This window comes from Nestor notabilis, unplaced genomic scaffold (genome assembly GCF_000696875.1).
Source record: "Nestor notabilis isolate BGI_N333 unplaced genomic scaffold, ASM69687v1 scaffold409, whole genome shotgun sequence".
Lineage (NCBI taxonomy): Eukaryota > Metazoa > Chordata > Aves > Psittaciformes > Psittacidae > Nestor > Nestor notabilis.
In genome coordinates, this window is record NW_009943042.1 from 9,802 (window position 1) to 29,304 (window position 19,503).

At 50.2% G+C, this 19,503-nt stretch overlaps 1 protein-coding gene across 1 annotated transcript; it reads left to right on the forward strand.

Moving 5' to 3' along the window:
* The first annotated feature begins 10,313 nt into the window (after positions 1 to 10,313).
* On the forward strand, positions 10,314 to 13,560 carry CHST11 (carbohydrate (chondroitin 4) sulfotransferase 11). Its single transcript, XM_010021680.1, has 2 exons — positions 10,314 to 10,396; positions 12,715 to 13,560. Exons 1-2 carry the CDS (start codon positions 10,331 to 10,333, stop codon positions 13,558 to 13,560), a joined length of 912 nt encoding a protein of 303 aa, XP_010019982.1. The 5' UTR covers positions 10,314 to 10,330.
* Positions 13,561 to 19,503: the final 5,943 nt, after the last annotated feature.

Consider the following 19,503-nt stretch of genomic DNA (forward strand, 5'->3'; position numbering starts at 1 on the left):
CTATAAAGATCTTAATCACAATCCTTGTGACAGCAGAGAGCTGGGCATGCTGCTCCAGCAAAGTATATCCCCCCACCTCAAATGCCTGTGATCCTTCTATTAAACCTTCCTGACATCTGCTTCAGGCTGGTACTAGGTGAGCAGAGCTTCTTGCTACTGAGGAGGCAGGAGGGTTTAGGAAGAAGCACTGAATGGAGTGTCCAGAGTGTCCAGACCAGCTGCTGTTGGCTCTGCTCCTGCTCTGCTCCCCACAGATGATGCATTTGGCAGGTCTCTTGAAGCAGCTGGATTCTCTCTGTCCCTTTCTGCATGATTTATTGTGAGCTAACCCTATAGCTGTCAGCCTTTTCCATCACTTGATTAAGAGTTTTCCTGGATGATCCTTGACTCAAGTTGTCTAAACTGGGATAGAAAAGCCTTTCTTGAAAAACAAGAGTCTGAGCTGTCTCTGGCTGTGTACCTGGGTATGGCTGGTGATGCTGTGATGGTCCAAGAGGTGCCATCAGTGAGGGAAAATTACCTTTAGAAACATAAAGGCAGAGTAAGCTGTGTGAGAAAGCAGGAGTCAAGAGAGGAAAGAGCTTTCATGAGGCTTTAGAGAAAACGAGGAGCTTCCGTATGTAATTTTAGTATCTTCCTAATGGCATTGGCAGAACCTCCCCGTTCATCAAGAGTGATGCTCAAATGGTTTTAAAGCACATCCAGCAGACAGATCTCTGAATCACAGTCGCTTCTGGAACCAGTGGCTGCCAGTCCCTGCCCTGGCTTGTGTACAGCCCGCACTCCCTGAACAGGAGGCGTCTGGCTGCAGCCTGGATAGAGCAGGGTTGTCAGGTTCAGGAGTCTATTCCAGGCAGTTGTTAGAGGCTGGGCTGTCTCCTGTTAGGGAGAGGAAAAAGAAGAGCAAGAAATAGTTAGAAAAAGAGTTATTTTCCTTCCCAGTGTGTGAGACACACGGTAGAAATCTGGACTGGTGCAGGATGTTCAGACCCCATCTCATGTCAGGAGTTTAATGTTCTTTTTGTGGCCACTTAAAACAACACCGATGACACCCCCCATACCTCGCAGCGCCTCTGTGGCTGCTGCCAGAGCAGTTTGTGAAGCATATGGTGGATGGAGCTGGCTGCAGACCCGTTGATGCTAACACGTCAGCTCCAGTGTTCACTGCAGAGTGCTGAGCTTGCACTGCAAACACAGAGCTCTGTGGGCTGGGTTTGGCATCCAGGCACGAGAAGCAAAACACACACATGAGCCCATTGTCTCTTCTGTCACACAAGTGCCCCAGCAGCCTGGTGGGATGTGTCCCTTGTAGGATGCTGGTGGGGCTGCAGTCAGGGTCACGCTGGCTTGCATGTCTCAGATGGTGAGAAGACACCATGCCCTCTGATTCCTGAATTAATAGGACTGGACAATGGAGGTGACGTTGTCAGCAGTGCTTGCCATGTTTCTTTGGCGAGTGTTCTGCAGAGATCTTTCTTTTTTAGTGGTTTGGAGGAAAACCAAAATATCTCTGAATGTTGGGCTGCTGCCCCGCTCCCATCTCACATCCCCCATGGTGCTGAATGGGACACGCAGGCTGTGATGTGGCAGTGGTTGGTCTCACCTAGTGTCCTGTTCTCAGGCATGGTGTGTGCCAAAGGCACAGCAAACACTTGAGGAGTGAGAACCATCGAATCTTAGATCTTAGGCAGAAGCTCTTCCCTGTGAGGGTGCTGAGGCGCTGGCACAGGGTGCCCAGAGAAGCTGTGGCTGCCCCATCCCTGGCAGTGTTCAAGGCCAGGTTGGACACAGGGGCTTGGAGCAACCTGCTCTAGTGGAAGGTGTCCCTGCCCGTGGCAGGGGTTGGAACTGGAGGAGCTTTAAGGTCCCTTCAACCCAAACCAGTCAATCATTCTATGATTTTATATGCTCGAGGCTCCTGGGCTGCCCATACCCGTTTGCCCTCAGATTTCTGTGCAGGAGGGCTCTGGGCTGTAATTTGCACATTGTGGATGGTGTAAGTGCCCCAGCATCAGACAACGAGGGTCCGTTCCCCAGTGCAACGTGCCAGAGACACTCCCATCCCGTGAGCCATGGCGCAGGGTCCCGGGCAGCAGATGACTGTACAGACATCAGGGATCTCGCAGACATCAGGCATCTCGTGCACAGGTAAAGGCAGGTGCACTTGGATGTTTGATCCCACTTCAGTTCCCGAGGCCATGCGTTTCCACCCCAGACGTTCCCCACAACCTCTGGCAGGCTTGGCTGTTCCCTGTCTGGCTGGAATGAGAGCAGGACGTGTACTCATCCCATCCATCACTTTCCACAAAGAAGAGTTTAGGACATTCATCCACACCCTGCACTAACATTTCCTGGAGGCATCACACCCCCTTGCCCAGCTCTTGACCATGGAACGCTGCCTTCCAGCCAGCAGTGCACATCCCGAGAAGAGGGAATGGTTTTTCCCATTAAAGGAGGTGTGGTTGGTCCAGTTATCCCATGTAAAACAGTGAGTCATTGTCCCCTCTTCACAGTGTGGTTCTTGGCCAGAGGAAGACTGTCCTTAGTGCCAGGGAGCCTGGCTGCTGTTACCATCTAGTGGTGCCACACAGCCCTGGGACTGTGGAGAAGCTGTGAGGAGGTGATTACTGCACAGGGGTATTATTTTTTAGGGGGTGACACCTTTCATCTCTTTCTCAGAGGAAGTCATCTTGGACATAGTGCCCATGCACACCTTGTGGTGGTGCCCAATACCTTGAGATCGCTGTGTGTATAAGAACTGTGGTTTTGGACAGAATGCTGCCCCACGGGAGAGTAGCTGTGGAGCACATGCGTTTGGTGGAAGGAGGTTGGAAAATGCTCCTTTCCCTCTTATCTGAGGGGATTGTACAGCAGGGCTTCCTCAGGAGTGAGAGGTGTGACTTCGTGTCATTGCCTGTGGTACCTCTTCTGAAGAACGTGGCTGGGAAGGAGGTACTGGGGATTCTTCATCAGCAGAGATGTGGGCTGAAAATGAGAGCTGGGGATGGGGAGCCCCATCACCCTTCAAGAGCCATCTGTGGCTGCTTGGAGTTGGCCTTAAGTAGCTTCCCAAAAAGCCCAAAGAGTCCTTTGGGGAAAAGGGGAGTTTTCCAGGGAGGAAGGTCTGTGTGATAGGGGCTGGTAGGACTCCACCATCAGCAGGAGTGGACCATTGTGCAGCCTTCATCCCTCTTCTTCTTCATCATCTCACCCTGAAATGGTACTTTAGCACAGCAGCTAAAACATTACTTTTGGGTGACCCTGGTGCCTGTAGTGCTGCAAATCCACCATCTCCCGTATGCAAGTATGTGTGGGATCATCCATCCGAGCTGACGGGAGAAAAGGTTTGTCTTTCACTGCTGCAGCTCATTGTGCCTGGTGTACCTGGGCTGCTCTCTGTGTAAACCTCCTCATGTGCACGTCCTGTCTTGCCCCGCTCAGGTTTGCCTCCAAGCTGCTTTTATCTGTGGTTTTTCCCGTAGCTTTGTGGGTAACCTCTTTGCAACACATCCCTGTTTATCCCTCTGCAGTTTCTAAGTGCTGGGAGGTGGAGAGGGGGTGGTGGTGGGTGAATTATTTGGTTTGGCTGTTTCAGAAGGGCTGGGGGGGTGGTAGATGATATGTAGTGGTGGAAAAAACCCTGAGCTAAGCTTTCAGGCATTCCCATGCTTCTGGGACTCGGTTCTGTCTGATCCAGCCAAGTTCAAGTCACTTGGATTGGCTTAATTTCTGCTGGATGAAACAGCGTTAAGTCAGGACCACATGAACCACCAACTGGAGCATTCTTCCTATGGGGAGCAGTCCTGTCTCTGGGCATGATCCTGAACTTGTCTGAGTAAGCAGGACCTCTAAACAATGAGCCAAAGGTACCAGTGATCTGTTGCTCAGCCCCAAAGCACACATATGTGTTTTCCAGCCCACCATGTCATGTGGGTACCACTGGGGAAGTGTCTTTTACAAACGCATTGCCGTGATCTTGTAGTGGTAAAAGCAATGAAATACTCTTCATTAAGCCCTTTGATGGACAAGCAGTTGAGCTTCAGACTTGGGTGTGTTTTACTCCCCATCCCTGTGAGAATAGGTGTATTTTGGTTGTCTCTGCTCTTGGAGGTGTGTGACACCAGTGGCAGTTGCCAAGCTGCTGGGATGCTCCTTGTGAGAGGTGGCTTCCGGCTGGAGATGGGGCTTTGCTGTGGTGGATAACCATGCTGACATCCATGAGGTGGCTGTGCTGGAAAAGAGAGTTGTATGGCCCAAAACCAAGCTACCTGGAGGCAGTTTCTGAGCCTGAGGGTTAGGATGCAGTGCTGGTGAGAGAAGAACCTTATCCAGTGGTTTCAGAGGGGCAGTTGAGCTTCCAGGTCCATGCCAATGCCTGAGGGTTGTGGCTCAGCTGGTGACACAGAGGGATGCCCTTAAGTCATGGGGTGGTTTTGCAGGGGACAGGGATGTGCCTGCCTCAGACCTGCCCTAGGAGACAGTTGTGTTTGAATTTAAAGCTGAAGAGTGCATTTAAGCAAATTAAGCATGTGGTGTTGGATTCCTTTTCCTTTCTAGCATTTCATATTTTCTGTATCCCTGGCTTTTTAGATGCAGTACAAACGAGCAGTTGCAGGATTCCAGGTCAATTGAAGTGCCTCTTTGCTGAAGCCAAAAGTTTGCGTTCCTAAATCAAAACTTTACAGTAAGAGTAAACATAGGAATGGGTTCTGGTTTTAATTCCCAGAGGGCTCTCAGCTCTCGGGATGTGTGAATGCCAGAATTGCCACACTTTTCACAGCTGAATGCAGCATGCAGGAAAGCAAGTGGTCACTTATTTGATCATCTCCATCAAAGAGAAATCACTACCTTCAGCAACATTAAATCAGAGGGCCTGGAGTTTGCTGTTGGATTGTGGTGTTTGGGTCCTTGTTTTGAAAAGTAGTTTATCTTTAGGATAAACCAGCCCAACAACCAGCCCTTGTGCTTAGGTGGAAGTGAAGCAAATGTGTTCTCCACCAGTATGAGCCCAAGCAGAAAAGCCAGAGCTTCCTAGAATGAAACTGCTCTCTCGAGACCTGCAGTGCTCAACCCAATAAGCTCTGAGCCTTTCAAGCAGGCGCTTGTTTTCCCTCTTGGATGTTAAAATCAAAACCTGGACCGATTCAGCAGGCAGTGGCTGCAGCAAGGGCTTGGCTTGAGTAACTCGCTTAAATTAGATGGCAGGATCCTCTCCGTGTCTCTTGGGTGCAGTTGTTTTGACAGCGAGGAGCCTGTCTCCACAAGGCTGCGTTTCTGCAGTCAGGGATGAGTTACACTGTAGAGCTCTGGGTGTTGTTTCCCCTTTTGATAAAAAGCAGTAATAACTGTTCTTATTTGTTTCCCACTGTTAACTCTTCTTCCTCTTCTTCCTGCTGCATGCATGCCACGTGTGCCAGGCAGTCAGTTTATGTCAGCGATAGATACCTTTTCCTATGTCCAGAATTCATCACAAATGTGAATCCATCACAAACCCATCATAAATGTGATGGTTTCACACCCTACTCCCCCAAGTTCAGAGCAGGTTTTTTGGCCTGAGATAGAGCATCCCCTTCCCACAGGGGCTGTCGTGAAAGCCGAATCTTCCTGCAGGCCAGGCAGGCACCAATCCCACTCACCCGCAAGGAGCTGCAGGCTGTCATTAACACTCAGACTGATCATTTTGGGTGACCAGGCACCACAATTAGTCTTTCTCTATTTTTAGGTTTTGTGCAGACACAACAGGAAGCAAAGCCGGGGCTCTGAGACAGTGGTGGGGTCAGGATGAGCTGCTTGGGACCTCTGGTTGGATGCGTTCTCATGGGTGCTGTCCCTTCACTTCCTTTGGCTGGAGAACACTGAACCTCTAGGTTTTAACTCTCTCCAGTGTTTCATGTTGGAGACCACAAGTGGAGCTTTTGGCTCCTTGTGGCTGCAGGGTCCAGTCTGGAAAATGCCTGAAAGCTCCATCCTCCAGCCCAAAAAGAGTTGGGATTCTCCTGCTGCATCTCGGCCAGACTCCCACTGATCTGGGGTTTCTAAACCTCTTCGTAGTTGGCTCTTGAGTCAGGGCATGAAGATGTCCTGCATGTGACACACCTCCCATCCCTCTCTGCTGGCCTGTTCCCAGAGGACTGTCCCATCCTGGCTCAGCACACACATCCATGGGGAGCCAGTCCTGGGGTCGTCTGGTTGCCTCACAGCCCTGTTGTCATCAGCTGCGGTCTGCATGGTCCCAGGAGAGCAGAGCTGTCAGTGCTGAAGGTGGGGGATGCCAGTGTTGTGGATAATAGTATTCATGTCTTTTTGCTTCCATGGCAAATGCCCAATCTGTTTCAGGACCTCGTTTGCCCTTTTTTTTGGCTGTCACACTGGCAGCTTATAGCCCAGAACTAATGCACCTGGGACCTCCTGCCACTTCCAGCAGCAAAGTAGCAGAAACTACTGAATTCCAACACTGTGAATTTAAACTCTGTTGAATTTCCACTCCCCTGGTCCAGGAAAAACCTTCAGCTTCCCTGTTTGGTGTTTCAGTCTCTCCCTGCCACGGCGGCCTTTCTCAGTGCTTTGTCCATCATCAGTTCTTTCTATTTCTATGTCAACTCATTCCCAAAGTATTGGTCTCAAAAAAGTAGCAGAAACTACTGAATTCCAACACTGTGAATTTAAACTCTGTTGAATTTCCACTCCCCTGGTCCAGGAAAAACCTTCAGCTTCCCTGTTTGGTGTTTCAGTCTCTCCCTGCCACGGCGGCCTTTCTCAGTGCTTTGTCCATCATCAGTTCTTTCTATTTCTATGTCAACTCATTCCCAAAGTATTGGTCTCAAAGCCAGTCTTGGAGATGTTTTACTAGAAGTCTGCCTTCTGCGCAGCATTTCCCGTGTGAACGCTGCCTGCCTTCCAGTTGCTTATGTCCTTTATAGATCACCTTTTAAACTTCATCTCCTCCGACTGAAGTACCTATTTCCTGTGGTCTGCCGTATCTCAAGTGTTATATCTGGGTGAAGATCTACCAACATGAGCTTGATCTACAGGAATGGCTTATTTTACTCACAGATGAGGTTGCATGGGTACGAGCTGCTCTTTGCCAATGCTGTGTTGATTTTATTCCCCTATCCGCTTGCACCCACGTCTTTTAATTGTTTTCTTTCCTCCAGACTGTGTTCTAAAGCCGTGGTAATGCTGATGTCAGCCTAGCAGGCTTGTTGCTGCCTGAGCCCTGTCTCCAAGCCAAGCTCTTCAGTTCAGGCGCTGGATTTGCTGTTGTGGTTGCAGAGAACCTCCCTCCGTAACAAAGAGTCTTTGCCGCCAAAACAGCAAATCCTTTCTCTGGTGATTCCAGAAGTCTGGGATGGGCATGATCCAGCGTTTCCCTCGCCTCACACATGTCTGGCTGTCTTTGCAATCAGCTAGTACGCCTAAATACTCGCTTTAGCTTTTGAATCTATTCTGTTTTCCAAAGAGAGCTGGCAAGTCACTGAGACACGGATCGTGCTGCTGTGTCAGTGTCACACCACTGCAGGAGAATAGCTTTGGGTTTGATGGGGCAGCACTAAAACCTGGGCTGTAGGGGGAAAGGAAGGAGGGAGCATGTTGCCTTTTTAAGCTCTGAAGGGAAGACTGAAAGCATTTGTAGTACAAGAGACTCCACAATGGGCCTGAGCTCCCTTTCAGGCTCATCTTCAGTGATTTCTGGTCAATGTTACTGCCTTAGCATAGGGGTTTTTGGTCTCTTGTTCTGCATCACCCCTATTTCCTTACCTCATCGTTTGATGACACAAAGGACAAATGTGATATTTCCTTTCTTCCTGTCTTAGTGAGAAGTGTTTGGATTTGGATCATGGACGTACGCTGTCTTGATACTCGTTATCCAAGTGGTGATCCAGCAGTTGCCAAGGGCTGGTGTTTTCTTCTCCTCAGAAACTTGATATACCTTGGCTAAGTGATATCCTTGCTTTCGGATGCAATTGTGGCGATGCTAAATTTCCATGGATTACCACTGCGTGTGGTGGAATTTGGGAACCTCAGCAACAAGCTGTAAAGTCAGGAGGAAAGCCAGGATGCAAATATCTTGGCAGCTCCCCCATGATGGAAGATCCTGCTGTACTCAGGGCTGTGGTGCCAAAATGCAGCACCAACCATTAATTTACTCAGATGATACTCCCTCCTCAACACTGGCATATCTTTCAGTATTCCTTGGCCTTCCCAAACGCCTTGGAGTCCCAGAAGCATCCTAGGGGTGGGTAAGCCAGTGGCACAGGGGATGGGATGATAGACTCGCTTTCAGCATGAATGAGTGGAAGAGGGATGTGTAGGTGCCATTGCCCATCTGCACCATCAGATGGTTTGGGGATGCTCTGGGCACAGGCAGCCTGTCTCCAGTCTCCATTCAAGCACACATTGCTGCCTGTAGGTATCTGTAGGTATCTGATCCCTGCAGAGGATGGATGCTTTGGTCCTAGGGGCACACAGGCTGGCTGCTGCCCTCCACACGCTGCACACGGATGCATCTGCTGCATCCCCCTGTGCCGCAGGGTTTATCACTGTCTTCAAACCTCATCCTCATGTTTGCTTTTCTCCCTGGATGCTGCGTGCAGTGTGAGCAGACGGTTTCTGAGGAGGGGGGAGACTTCCCTGTGGTTGGAGCCTGTAAAAACCTACTCTTGGTCCAGAAGGGTTTGGCGCGTGCCTGGGGCAGGGATGGTGTCATCGCTTTGGAGAGCAGAAGCTGTCAGATGCAGTGAGTGTGGAGCACTGGTGTCCTCCCCCTGCCAGCTCTGGTTCCTCCAGCCACACGGGAGCAGCCTGGCAGCTTGGATTTTGCCTTATTTGCTTTCTCTTCCCTTTTTTCCTCCTAGAAGCCTGTACAGCGCGAGCACAGTGGGATCCCAGGGGGTTTGCTGCTATCCGGAGAAGATGCCTTGTTCTCTGCCAGCTCTTGTGCTGGAGGAAAGGCTGGAGGAAATCCATGTTGCAACGTTTCTGCTGGGGCTGTTGGCAGGAGGCATGCAGCGTGCAGCAGGCTCTGGCCAGGCTTGTTCCTCTGCCTCACAGCACTGAAAGGTGCATCCTGGAGCGACCAGAGCACAGCTCTGACTCGCCCAACCTCTGTTCGCTCCATGCTTTGCTGCAGATTTGCTTATTTTCACCCTAAAGAGCCTCCTGCCAAGCGAGCCCGCTCCGTCCCTGCCATGGAATCATAGAGTGGTTTGGGTTGGAAAGGACCTTAAAGCTCCTCCAGCTCCAACCCCTGCCACGGGCAGGGACACCTTCCACTAGAGCAGGTTGCTCCAAGCCCCTGTGTCCAACCTGGCCCTGAACACTGCCAGGGATGGGGCAGCCACAGCTTCTCTGGGCACCCTGTTTCAGTTTGAACCCATTCCCCCTTGTGCTATCGACCTGTCCATGTCCTATACCCTGGTCCATGAGCTGACCCTGCACTGGGTGCTCAAGCCTTTCCTGGGATGCATTTCCCTGCATCCCAGCGCAGCGCCAGCAGGAGCAATTTGCATTTCTAGCAGCTTCAGGTCAGCGTGAACCACCCGAGGGTTTGTTATGTCCTTCCTAAGAAAGGTTCTGGTTGATGCACGTGTTAATCTCAAAAACAAATGCCTCCACTTTGTTTTTACTAAATATAGGAGAAGCGCCTGCTGCGGTGCAGGGCACTTGCAGACAGCGGGGTCACGCTCTTAAACTAAACAGGAGTTTATCAGCCCTGACAAGGAAAGGGACTCGGTTTCAGTGCTCTCTGCTTGCACATTGGAGCTGCAGTGGGTTGAGTTTTCAAGGTCGAGCTCATTCTCTGTCTTTTGCAGAGGGCTGAGCCTGGAAATGTGGAACCGGGCTCCCCTGGGACGAGCATCTTGCATACGTTGGGTCTTGCGCTTATCTCTCGTTAGCACAGATGCTGTTTCTCTTTCTTGTGGGGTAACCGATACAGGGGATTGAGGAAGAACCCGACCTTTCGTGTTGAGTCACATCTCGATCAGTCCAGTGCTGCAGGAAGTGTTGTTTCCCATGAACACACAAGCATACAGGCTCTGCTGATGAAATCTGGTGAGGTCAGGCCATCATTTCCCCCTAATTACAGCTCCAGAAATGAAGGATGTTTAGCTTAGACCCTGGTGACTTTATGCTTTTGGAGCAGTTTTCATTTAAGCAAAATACAAGTACATGAAAATCAAGATGGGATTTGGATTTTTCCTTCTGGTTATTTAGGTTCAAAAGATGCCATCTGTGGCCTGTATAATGAATTAGCCTCTGTTTGGTGGTGGCCAGTGAACTAAAAGACCTGTTTTTTCTGTCTCCTTTTCCAGCTGCAGAAGATGGGGTTATGAGATCAGTCTGGCAGGGGAAAGCTGGTCGCAGCCCACTCCAGGCCCTCTATGAGAGTGACCAGGTAAGGGGACAGGGAGAGGACGATGACGGGTGAAGAGGGATTAAGGTGCCGGGGGTTGACCCCTTCTTCCACCCCTCTGGTGTGTGGGGCGCTGTGCTGCCTCCAACCACCCCATGGTCCCCACAACTGGACCTCTGACCATGGCCAAAGGGAAGGATCACACTACTTTGGGGTAATTGTTGATAAAAAACTTGGTGCTTGGGCAAATGGTTTCATTGCTGGTGGGCTGAGCTGGGCAAACCTGGGAGGTTTCACCATCTGAGGATTTCAAAGCTAACTCTTGGCCATCATGGTAGGGCAAGAGCATCATTGCTGCGCTTCTGAGCTAATAATGGATAGATGCTTCTGTGTTGGGTGCTATATACGTTTATGCACATGTGTATGCATAAACATATAATTATTTATATGCAAATATCTAACACACATGTAAAGCTGGACCCAGCCATGAGGGGTTTATAATCCTGGGACATCTCAGCACTCTCTGTCACCCTGAGCTGAGCCAGCCACACTTGCTGAAGAAGCCTGTGCAGGGAAATGTTCTCTTCTAGGTGGGTTTAGTGGGTCACTGGCCATGCAAGGATCTGCTGCAAGACAAGACACAGTGGCTGCGTGGCCTCCTTTCCATACAGGATGCTTTGTGTTACTGTCTAGGTTGATGTTTTTATGTCTATAAGCAGCCAAATTAACATTTTGGCTGGGAAGCTAAAGCAAGCGTGGACTTTCTTGGCCGTGGTGTCGGCAATCCCTAATGCTGCTGGAATGTCCTGGTGTTACTTCCTTAAAGGTGATAGTTAATTTCTCTGGCTCTTAAAGAGAAGGAAGTGGAGGGAGCAATTTTGCTCTGAAATAACTGCAAGACTTGCACTTATTGCAGTGGGTGGCTGTTGAGAAGTAGTCACATTTCTTTGTTGCCATGCCTGCAGACAGTGTCTGTCTGTCTGTCTCTCTTCCAATAGTTTTGAATTATGCAAGCGCAGGGAAAAACACCTGGAAAAAACCCCACATTATTAGAATGTGTGTTTATTTTTTTAACACTTGCAAAAGAGGTATCCAATTATAAAAGGTGATGGGCAATCGAGTCCTTCTACTGTGCTTCTTCAGCTGTGGTGTTTGTTAGGTGCTGTATCTTCTTCATATCCAAGTAGCCAACAGTGTCAAAGTCATATCTTGGTAGCAGTTACTGTTCATTAACCTGCATTTCCTCCACCTGAGCATTTTCCTTCATCATCTCCCTTTTGGAAGGAGCAGGGGTGGGATGCTTTCTCCTGCCCCTAACTCAGGTTACTGTCTGTGAGGTTCCTGGGGGAAGTGGTCACTGAAGTGACCTGAACAAGGTTATTTTGTTTGTGGAAATGAGGTCCAGAATCCAATAATCCATCCCTTGCAGGAGAAGCTGTTATGTTGCCACATGAGGGTCATTGCATTGCATTAGAGCAACATCTCTGTGGGGTCAGAGCAGCCCCAGGGTAGGAAACAAGTGGTGAAGCCATTTGTGGTTGTGGTTGAGGCTGTTGGAGGTTCCCACTGGTGATCTCAAGACTGAATGTGAAACCTCCCAACCCTCGTGAGCAAAATGGGGAAGGAGTGGGCAGGAGGAGGGGACCTTTCCCCTCTGAGTTCCTGGAAATAGTTTACTTCCCCAGATGTTTTACTGGTGTTTTGGGATTTTTGATGAAGACCATGACAGGAAAGGTCATGTCCCCATGTCTGGAGGGGGGAAGTCAATGCAGCAGCTGCCAGGCCTTGATGCAAAGGCCAGATGGGGTAAAGAAAAAGGACTCCTCATCCCTTTAGGCAAAGGAGACTGTGACCAGCTCTGAGGTATTGGACTAGCCTGTATGGAAGAAGTCCATCAGGAGAAAAAACCTGAAGCCCTTAAGAAGGGCTCCACCATCCCCTTCAGCAGCACTTCCACCATGCCCTGCCACTCCACCTCATGTCTAGCCCAGTACGTGGGGGATGCTGTAACAAATATTGCCTTTATTGACTCTCTGCACTACACGTTCTTCCCTCACCCCCTTTGACTTGTCTCCTCATCACATTTTATTCTCTCTTTTGCCCTCAGCAGGTCTCCAAGGATTAAATGCACCAAATCAAGCTGTGTTCAAAGTCAACACCATCCCCAAAAGTCCCACATGGGTGACTGCCAAACCCAGGAAAGAAGATGGGATGGGGACAGTCATGGGCCGAGTATTGTGTGTAGGGCATGATCAGCATAGAATCGTAGAATAGCTTGGGTTGGAAAGGACCTTAAGATCATCTAGTTCCAACCCCCTGCCATGGCCAAGCTGGTGACCATCTCTTCTTTTCCTCCCCAGTTTGAGCAGTCGTCGCTACAGGCAGTTCACCAGCAGAGACGGGAGCTGTTGAGCAACATCTGCAACCGTTACACCCGCAAACGGCGTCTCCTGCACCCGGATGACCTGCGGCACTTGGTGGTGGATGACACGCACGGGCTCCTCTACTGCTACGTGCCCAAAGTGGCCTGCACTAACTGGAAGCGGGTGATGATGGTCCTGACGGGGCAAGGCAAGTACCGGGACCCACTGGAAATCCCTGCCAACGAGGCGCACGTCTCGTCCAACCTGCGCACCCTCTCCGAGTACAGCATCCCCGAGATCAACCACCGCCTGCGCAGCTACCTCAAGTTCATCTTCGTGCGGGAGCCCTTTGAGCGCCTGGTCTCAGCGTATCGCAACAAGTTCACCCGCAGCTACAACACGGCCTTCCACAAGCGCTACGGCACCAAGATCATCCGGCGGCACCGGCAGGAGCCCAGCGACGCGGCGCTGGAGCGCGGCGACGACGTGCGCTTCGAGGAGTTCGTCTACTACCTGCTGGACCCACGGACACAGCGGGAGGAGCCATTCAACGAGCACTGGGAGCGGGTGCATTCGCTCTGCCACCCCTGCATCGTGCACTATGATGTGGTGGGCAAGTACGAGACCTTGGCTGAAGATGCCAACTACATCCTCCAGCTGGTTGGGGCCGACACAAGCATCAAGTTCCCGTCTTCGTCCAAGACCACCAGGACAACGGATGACATGACAGCCCAATTCTTCCAGGACATTAGCCCTTTCTACCAAAGGAGACTCTTTAATTTATACAAAATGGACTACTTACTCTTCAACTACTCCATCCCCTCGTACCTTCGCATCCGATGAGGCAGGGACTGGGGGGAGAGGTGAGGGAGAGCTGGGTAACTCTCATCTTGACACAGTTCCTCTCCTCCCACCCTGTGCTGATGTCTTGATTGACTTCCTCCCTATGCCCTCTCCGTTACAGTCTGTTCCACATCCTGCGTGGTTTGGAGGAAAGACACCTCTCAAAATACTGGGGCTGGAGCTTCTCCTTCCCTTTCCCTCCTGACCGTCATCATCTCCAGGGGATGGTGGTGGGACCAGACACTGCTGGGTAGGAGGGCTTGCCTTGGCTGGGGACTTTCTTTCAACTAAGACTCCACTGTAGCTCCAAGTCTTGGGAAGACTCCTTTTTCGGGCAGGATCCCTTGAGGTCTTTCCCCTCCTTACTGGGCTGTTTGAGGTGGACATGGCATCTCGGGGAGGGGGAGGGGGGCAGGGTGGACTGTGTCAGAGACTTGCATAGCACCTGAAATAAAGCAATAATTTAATGTAAGTTTTTCCTTTCATTTAAAATTGCTTCCACGTTTTCTTTTCGGCCTTGTTCTCCTCCATCCTCCCACAGCTTCCCGCTGGGAAAGGCAGTGGTGTGTTACTGTGACCACGCATTTCTCCCTGACAAAGCCTGGAGGGCTTTTTTGTTCCTTTCCTTCCGCATGCTCTCAGAGAAGCACGTGGGATGCAAAATACTCCAAGCAAAGAGAGGAGCAGGTTTGCGGCAGGTATGTGCTGATAGAGACATGGTGCTGTCTCCTGGACAACACTCAGTGCCTGGGTGTGTGTGAGAGTCTGGATTTCTGGTCAAATCCAGTAAATCCTCCTGGTTTTTAAGAGCAGGCGATGAGTGTTTGCAGAGCCATAAGTACAATAACTGTGCAGTGTCTGCTCAGATGAAATCACGGCATCCAGGATGTCCTGCCGATGGCCATGCAGCTCATCCCCTGTCTCTGTGCGCAGCCGGTGCCTCCTGCATGGGGTGACCACGTTGCACTGGGGGTGCTGGAACAGGGGACGTTATGAAGCGAGAAGACTCATAAAAGGGAGTTATAAAGTGCTTTGGGGAGCACGGTGCTGGGATGTGGGAGATTGCTGTGATAAGGGAAAGGTGATGCTTGGAATGTGAAGGCCAGAAGAGAGCGTGTCTGTGTGTACACGTGTGTCTTTGTATGAGAATACAAATGGGCACAGAGACACCTAGAGGAAAATTCCCCTTTGCCAGGCTGGATTTGGACTATTCCTTCCTTGAAGAAGGAATGGGGAGGAGGGGTGAAACACAAAAGAAAATGACAAACACAGCCTTAGGATTTTAAATTAAAAACAGGCCAAGGAGCTCTGTGTCTTTAAACCCACGTTTCAGGCTTTCTGCTTTGCTGGTTGGCTTCGGCTCAGTGGCTGCCTCTTTAAATAAACACGCTGGTAATAGATGCTGTGGAGTGTGTCTGCTGGCTGGGCTGTGAGCACTTCACTTATTAGAGCAATACAATGGGAGGGTTTATAAAGCCCAAATGCTCTCAGGCTCTTCTGAAACATAATGTTTTGAGCTAATGACTTTTGGCTGTTGTATCTTACCCTCTTTCCTCCATGTCTCAAATTGGCATCTGTGTGCTGACACTCCCTCCTTGGTCGCTGTGCTTGGAGATTGGGTTTAGCAAAGCAATGGAAAAGGAAATAAAATTGCTGGTGATCAGTTGGACTTGATTTTCCCAATCTGGAGTAGAGAGCTCATGGAAATGGTCTTTCTCACGACGTCTTCGTATCTCCCCATCTAGCTGGAATTCAAAGCATAGAAACAGATCATGTGAGGCAAGAGATTCCATCTCCAGCACTCAGGCTGGGTGCATTCCTCTTGCTTTCTCAGGAGTCTCCCGTTCCCCCTTAGCACTGCTTGGAAAATCATTGTTCAAGTCACCACAAGCTCTTTTCATCGCTTTCGGTCATAAATCATCCATCATTCGGGGTCGGCTACAGAGTCACAAAGGGATGGAGTTTTGGATTGTTTTTCTTTTTCCTAAATACTGTTCCCTGTTCTTAAAAGCTGATGGCCCCATGAGTGGTAAGGACAGACACACGGCTGCTCTCCCCCGTTGTGCTGTCTGTGGCTGGTCAGGCAGCATCGGGCTGGCCAGGAGCCCATTTGGGCTCTTTGGCCTGAAAGGGAGGGAAGGGAATGCTCTGGGCTTTGTCTTTTAGGCAGCTGGTTTCTAACCTTCCTGCTATGGCGGCAGTTTGGAGACAATCCCAGTTGTGAAGTGCTGTTTGATTGCCTGTCCCCCACCGTCCCCACCAGACCTGACCTGTTGCTCCAGACAGCAGCAAAGCCACATGTATGGAGTGAATGCAGCCCTCCAGCCTTAGGCGTGGGCTGCTGAGGGCAATGCCCTGCTGAGATTTGGTCTGCAACGGGGGTTTTGGGTCATGTAGGACCTTTGGAAATACCCATCTTTGGGCTTCTCTAAAAAAAACCCAACCAACAGCCACAATCCAACCAATTCAGGCCATACCCTTGGCTTTCCCCCTGACTAAACACTGCTTTGCAATGCAAAACCTGTCCATGCAAACAGAAAATGACCACTTTGTATTTGTGAGGCAACCACCTTCAGCCCCGCTCTGGAAACGCTTCATCCCTGCCAAATACCAGCACCAAGCACCTAAAGCGCTGCAGGGCTGGACCAAAACGGAGTTACGAGGACACCGTGTGACTGGTGACCCCAACTACAAGCATTTTAGTTTCCTGTTCGATTACGGGTGTTGGGAACCGTTCCTCCGAGGGCCTCCTAAGTTGTTTGTGGCTTTTTTAGTTGTTTCACTGCATCCCTTTTCCTTGCTAGAGGAGAAAATATCCAGGTAGTCTAGGCAGCCTCTAAGGTGTAATTCTCTTTGGTTTTCTCCTCTACTTTGAACTGGGAATGTGCCAGTGCCTGATGTGCAACAAGAGCATGAAGCACAAGATGCCTGGGGCTGCACCCCAGGAACATGGAGCAGGACACCTTCCCCTTGGCCCTGCCTAGCATCCTGCTGGGAGCCGGGAGTGTTTCCAGGAGAAAGACAGACTGTGATCTGGTGATGAAGAGCATAAACGTACCATCAGAATCATAAAGCTGGGTTGGAACGGACCCTTAAAGCTCATCCAGATCCAACCAGTGTTCAGGGCCAGGTTGGACACAGGGGCTTGGAGCAACCTGCTCTAGTGGAAGGTGTCCCTGCCCAGGGCAGGGGTTGGAGCTGGAGGAGCTTTAAGGTCCCTTCCAACACAAACCATTCCACGATTCTCCGATTCTATGTCCGTATGTGCACATATATACAATGTACATAACAATTCTGTTATAATATATAATAGAATTATTCCAAATAATTGAAATGCTTATAGGTGATAGTACATTATATTTAATATGTATATAGTATGTATTACAAGAATAATTAAACAGCATTTATAATTATACTTACATAATTATATGCTGGGTGATTGTATGTGTTTAGGATTATAATTATTACCAGCCATTTGATTTATATATGTCTACATATGCCCGTGTGTACAACATCATATTTACTACACAAATACCCCCAACATAAAAGAGAGAGGGCCTTCCCCACCTTGCCTGTTCCATCCTGCTGTGGAGCTGCTGAAAGCTGTTGAGTTTCTCCTTCCAGTGGAACAAAACTGAGCTTCAGCAATAGGGAGGTTTCCTTCCAGAGCTTGCTGTGCACCACAGATTGGGTTGTTTACCAGCTGGAGGATTAAATAGACTTCCATTGAAAGGAAAAAAGTATGTAAGTGCTTTCAAGTATGTCTTGGAAGCGGTGTCTTGCTTGAAGGAGGCTTTTCAGACTTGCTTGTGTTTGCTGGCTGGCACTTCACTTGTCCTTGGGAAGGATGCTGCATCTCGCACAGAGTAGTTTCTGGAAAAACACTGCATTAGAATGGAGACAGTGAGTGGAAGCTGGTGGGGAGAAAGAGGAATGCTTTGAGTAGCCCTGAAAACAACCCCCTGCTCCCATCTCTCTCTATGGCTGGAGACAGCCCCTTCTTTGCAAAGAGAAACCCTTCTGTATGTAGGAATAGGGAGCCCCCTCATCGACCTCTGTCCCCGATGCAGCTGGGAGGTCCCAGAACCCCGCAACCAGCACCCAAACACACCAGCCTTATAGAGGCGCAAGGCAGGCACCCGCTTTCCCCCCGAAACTCCAATGCCCTTCCTCAACCCCATCCACTGGCATGAACCTGAGATTTAGTTCATTGAAGGACTACTAGTGGCCTAAACTGCTCTGCTGGTGAAGTGGGAAGCCAAAACAAGGGAGAGAGAGAGAGAGAAATAAATCTCTATTGTCTCCCCGCCTCCTCCTGCAGCTGGGATGAGCTGCACAAAGCACTTTTCTTTCTAATTTCTGCTTATACAAAACCAGCCAGTCTCATTCTTCTGCTCACACTCCACATCTACCTTTATCCCCCGCCCAGAGATTAAAACAAGGTAAACCTTTGCCTGGGATCTCGTAGGCTTTGTTTCTCAGTCCAGGGCAAGCTGAGCCCACACAGGCAGGTCAGCAACCAAGGACTAAAGAGCAGCACGAAAAGGAGCTTTCTCCCATCTCTTCCTTTTTAAGGATGTTGCTTATGTGGGAGCTGTGAGGATTAAGCACAAAGTCCGTGTCAGCTCAAAGGGAGGTGCTGGTGACGGTGGTGGGGTGGCTACAGCCCAGTGAAGAGCTGGGCACAGCGACAACGCAGACACAGCAGCACAGGAGCAAGACCCACCACCAACAGTGACTTTCCTGCTGTGCTAGATGAAAGACAGAAATCACTGTGAAACATTCACACCCTGCCTGGGCTCTGCTGCCCGCACAGGTCTGCTCTGAAGCCATGTGAATTTTGTGAAGAAAAAAGGAGGAAAGCCACCCTCTTCCCAGCAATTCACTCCAATGCAACGCCACAGGGAGCATAAAACCAGGTAGGGCCTCCTGTGATGTTCCGAATCATAGAATGGCTTGGGTTGGAAAAGACCTTGAAGATCATCTAATTCCAATCTCCAGCTGAGGATCCTGCAGGCATTTAAGCACCAAATCTCTACTTTTCAGGGGAGGGAAGGGGGATGATGCCTGGACAACACGGTGGCTTCTTGCCTGGCTTGGATGGGGCTGTGCTCAGTGCCGGGGGCAGGAGCTGTGCTGCCCAATCACTGGGAGGGATGGGGATGCTTCCTCAGAGGAGCATGTCCCGATGGAGTTACAGGAATGCTGATCCCAGCGTGCTGCAGGGTTATGTATAACCTTTGTTAGCATCGCCCTTTCTCATTTGCACAGCGAAAGAAAGGAGGAAAGAGTCAACAGGCTGAACAGCCAAATAATTACCCTTTCACTGCCCTTAAAAACAGAAAAGGGAAAAAAATCCCTTTTTATTGAAACCATTTCCTTTGCTTATATCATTTCTCTGGAGGCTGGAAGCAATTTCAAGTCTTAAGTGTGCTCCCTGCACTAAGTGCACCAGGCTGATGCTTGGCTGCCCACCGAGGGGTGCCCTGGAGAACAGCACGTCTTGCCAGGCCCTTGGTGATCTCCCCACATCAGTTCATAGTCCCAACACCTCATGCAAGGGGGGATCCCCAAGCCCAGCATGAGCAGGGTGCAGCACAGGTCACCGCAGTACAGCTGGGTCCCACAAGTAGGACACAGATGGCATCCATTACGTGTTCCCATCCATGTCCTGTGTCAACAGTGACAGCCTGACCAAGCCAAGCATTGCCCAGAAATCCCTGATGAAGGGGTGCACCAGTGCCAGGGCTTTGTTGCAATCACACGGCAGAGGAGCAGCCGTGTGCTGGGCACTGGGAATTGGTGCTGGAGGAGAGTCACTGGGTCCCTTGTAGTCTGCACCGGCCACAGGCTTCAGTCTGGGGCTTTGAGGGGGTCAGAGGGGCAAATCTGTGCTATTAAAATAAACTATTTCACATACCTGGGACCACGCAGAGAGCCGGG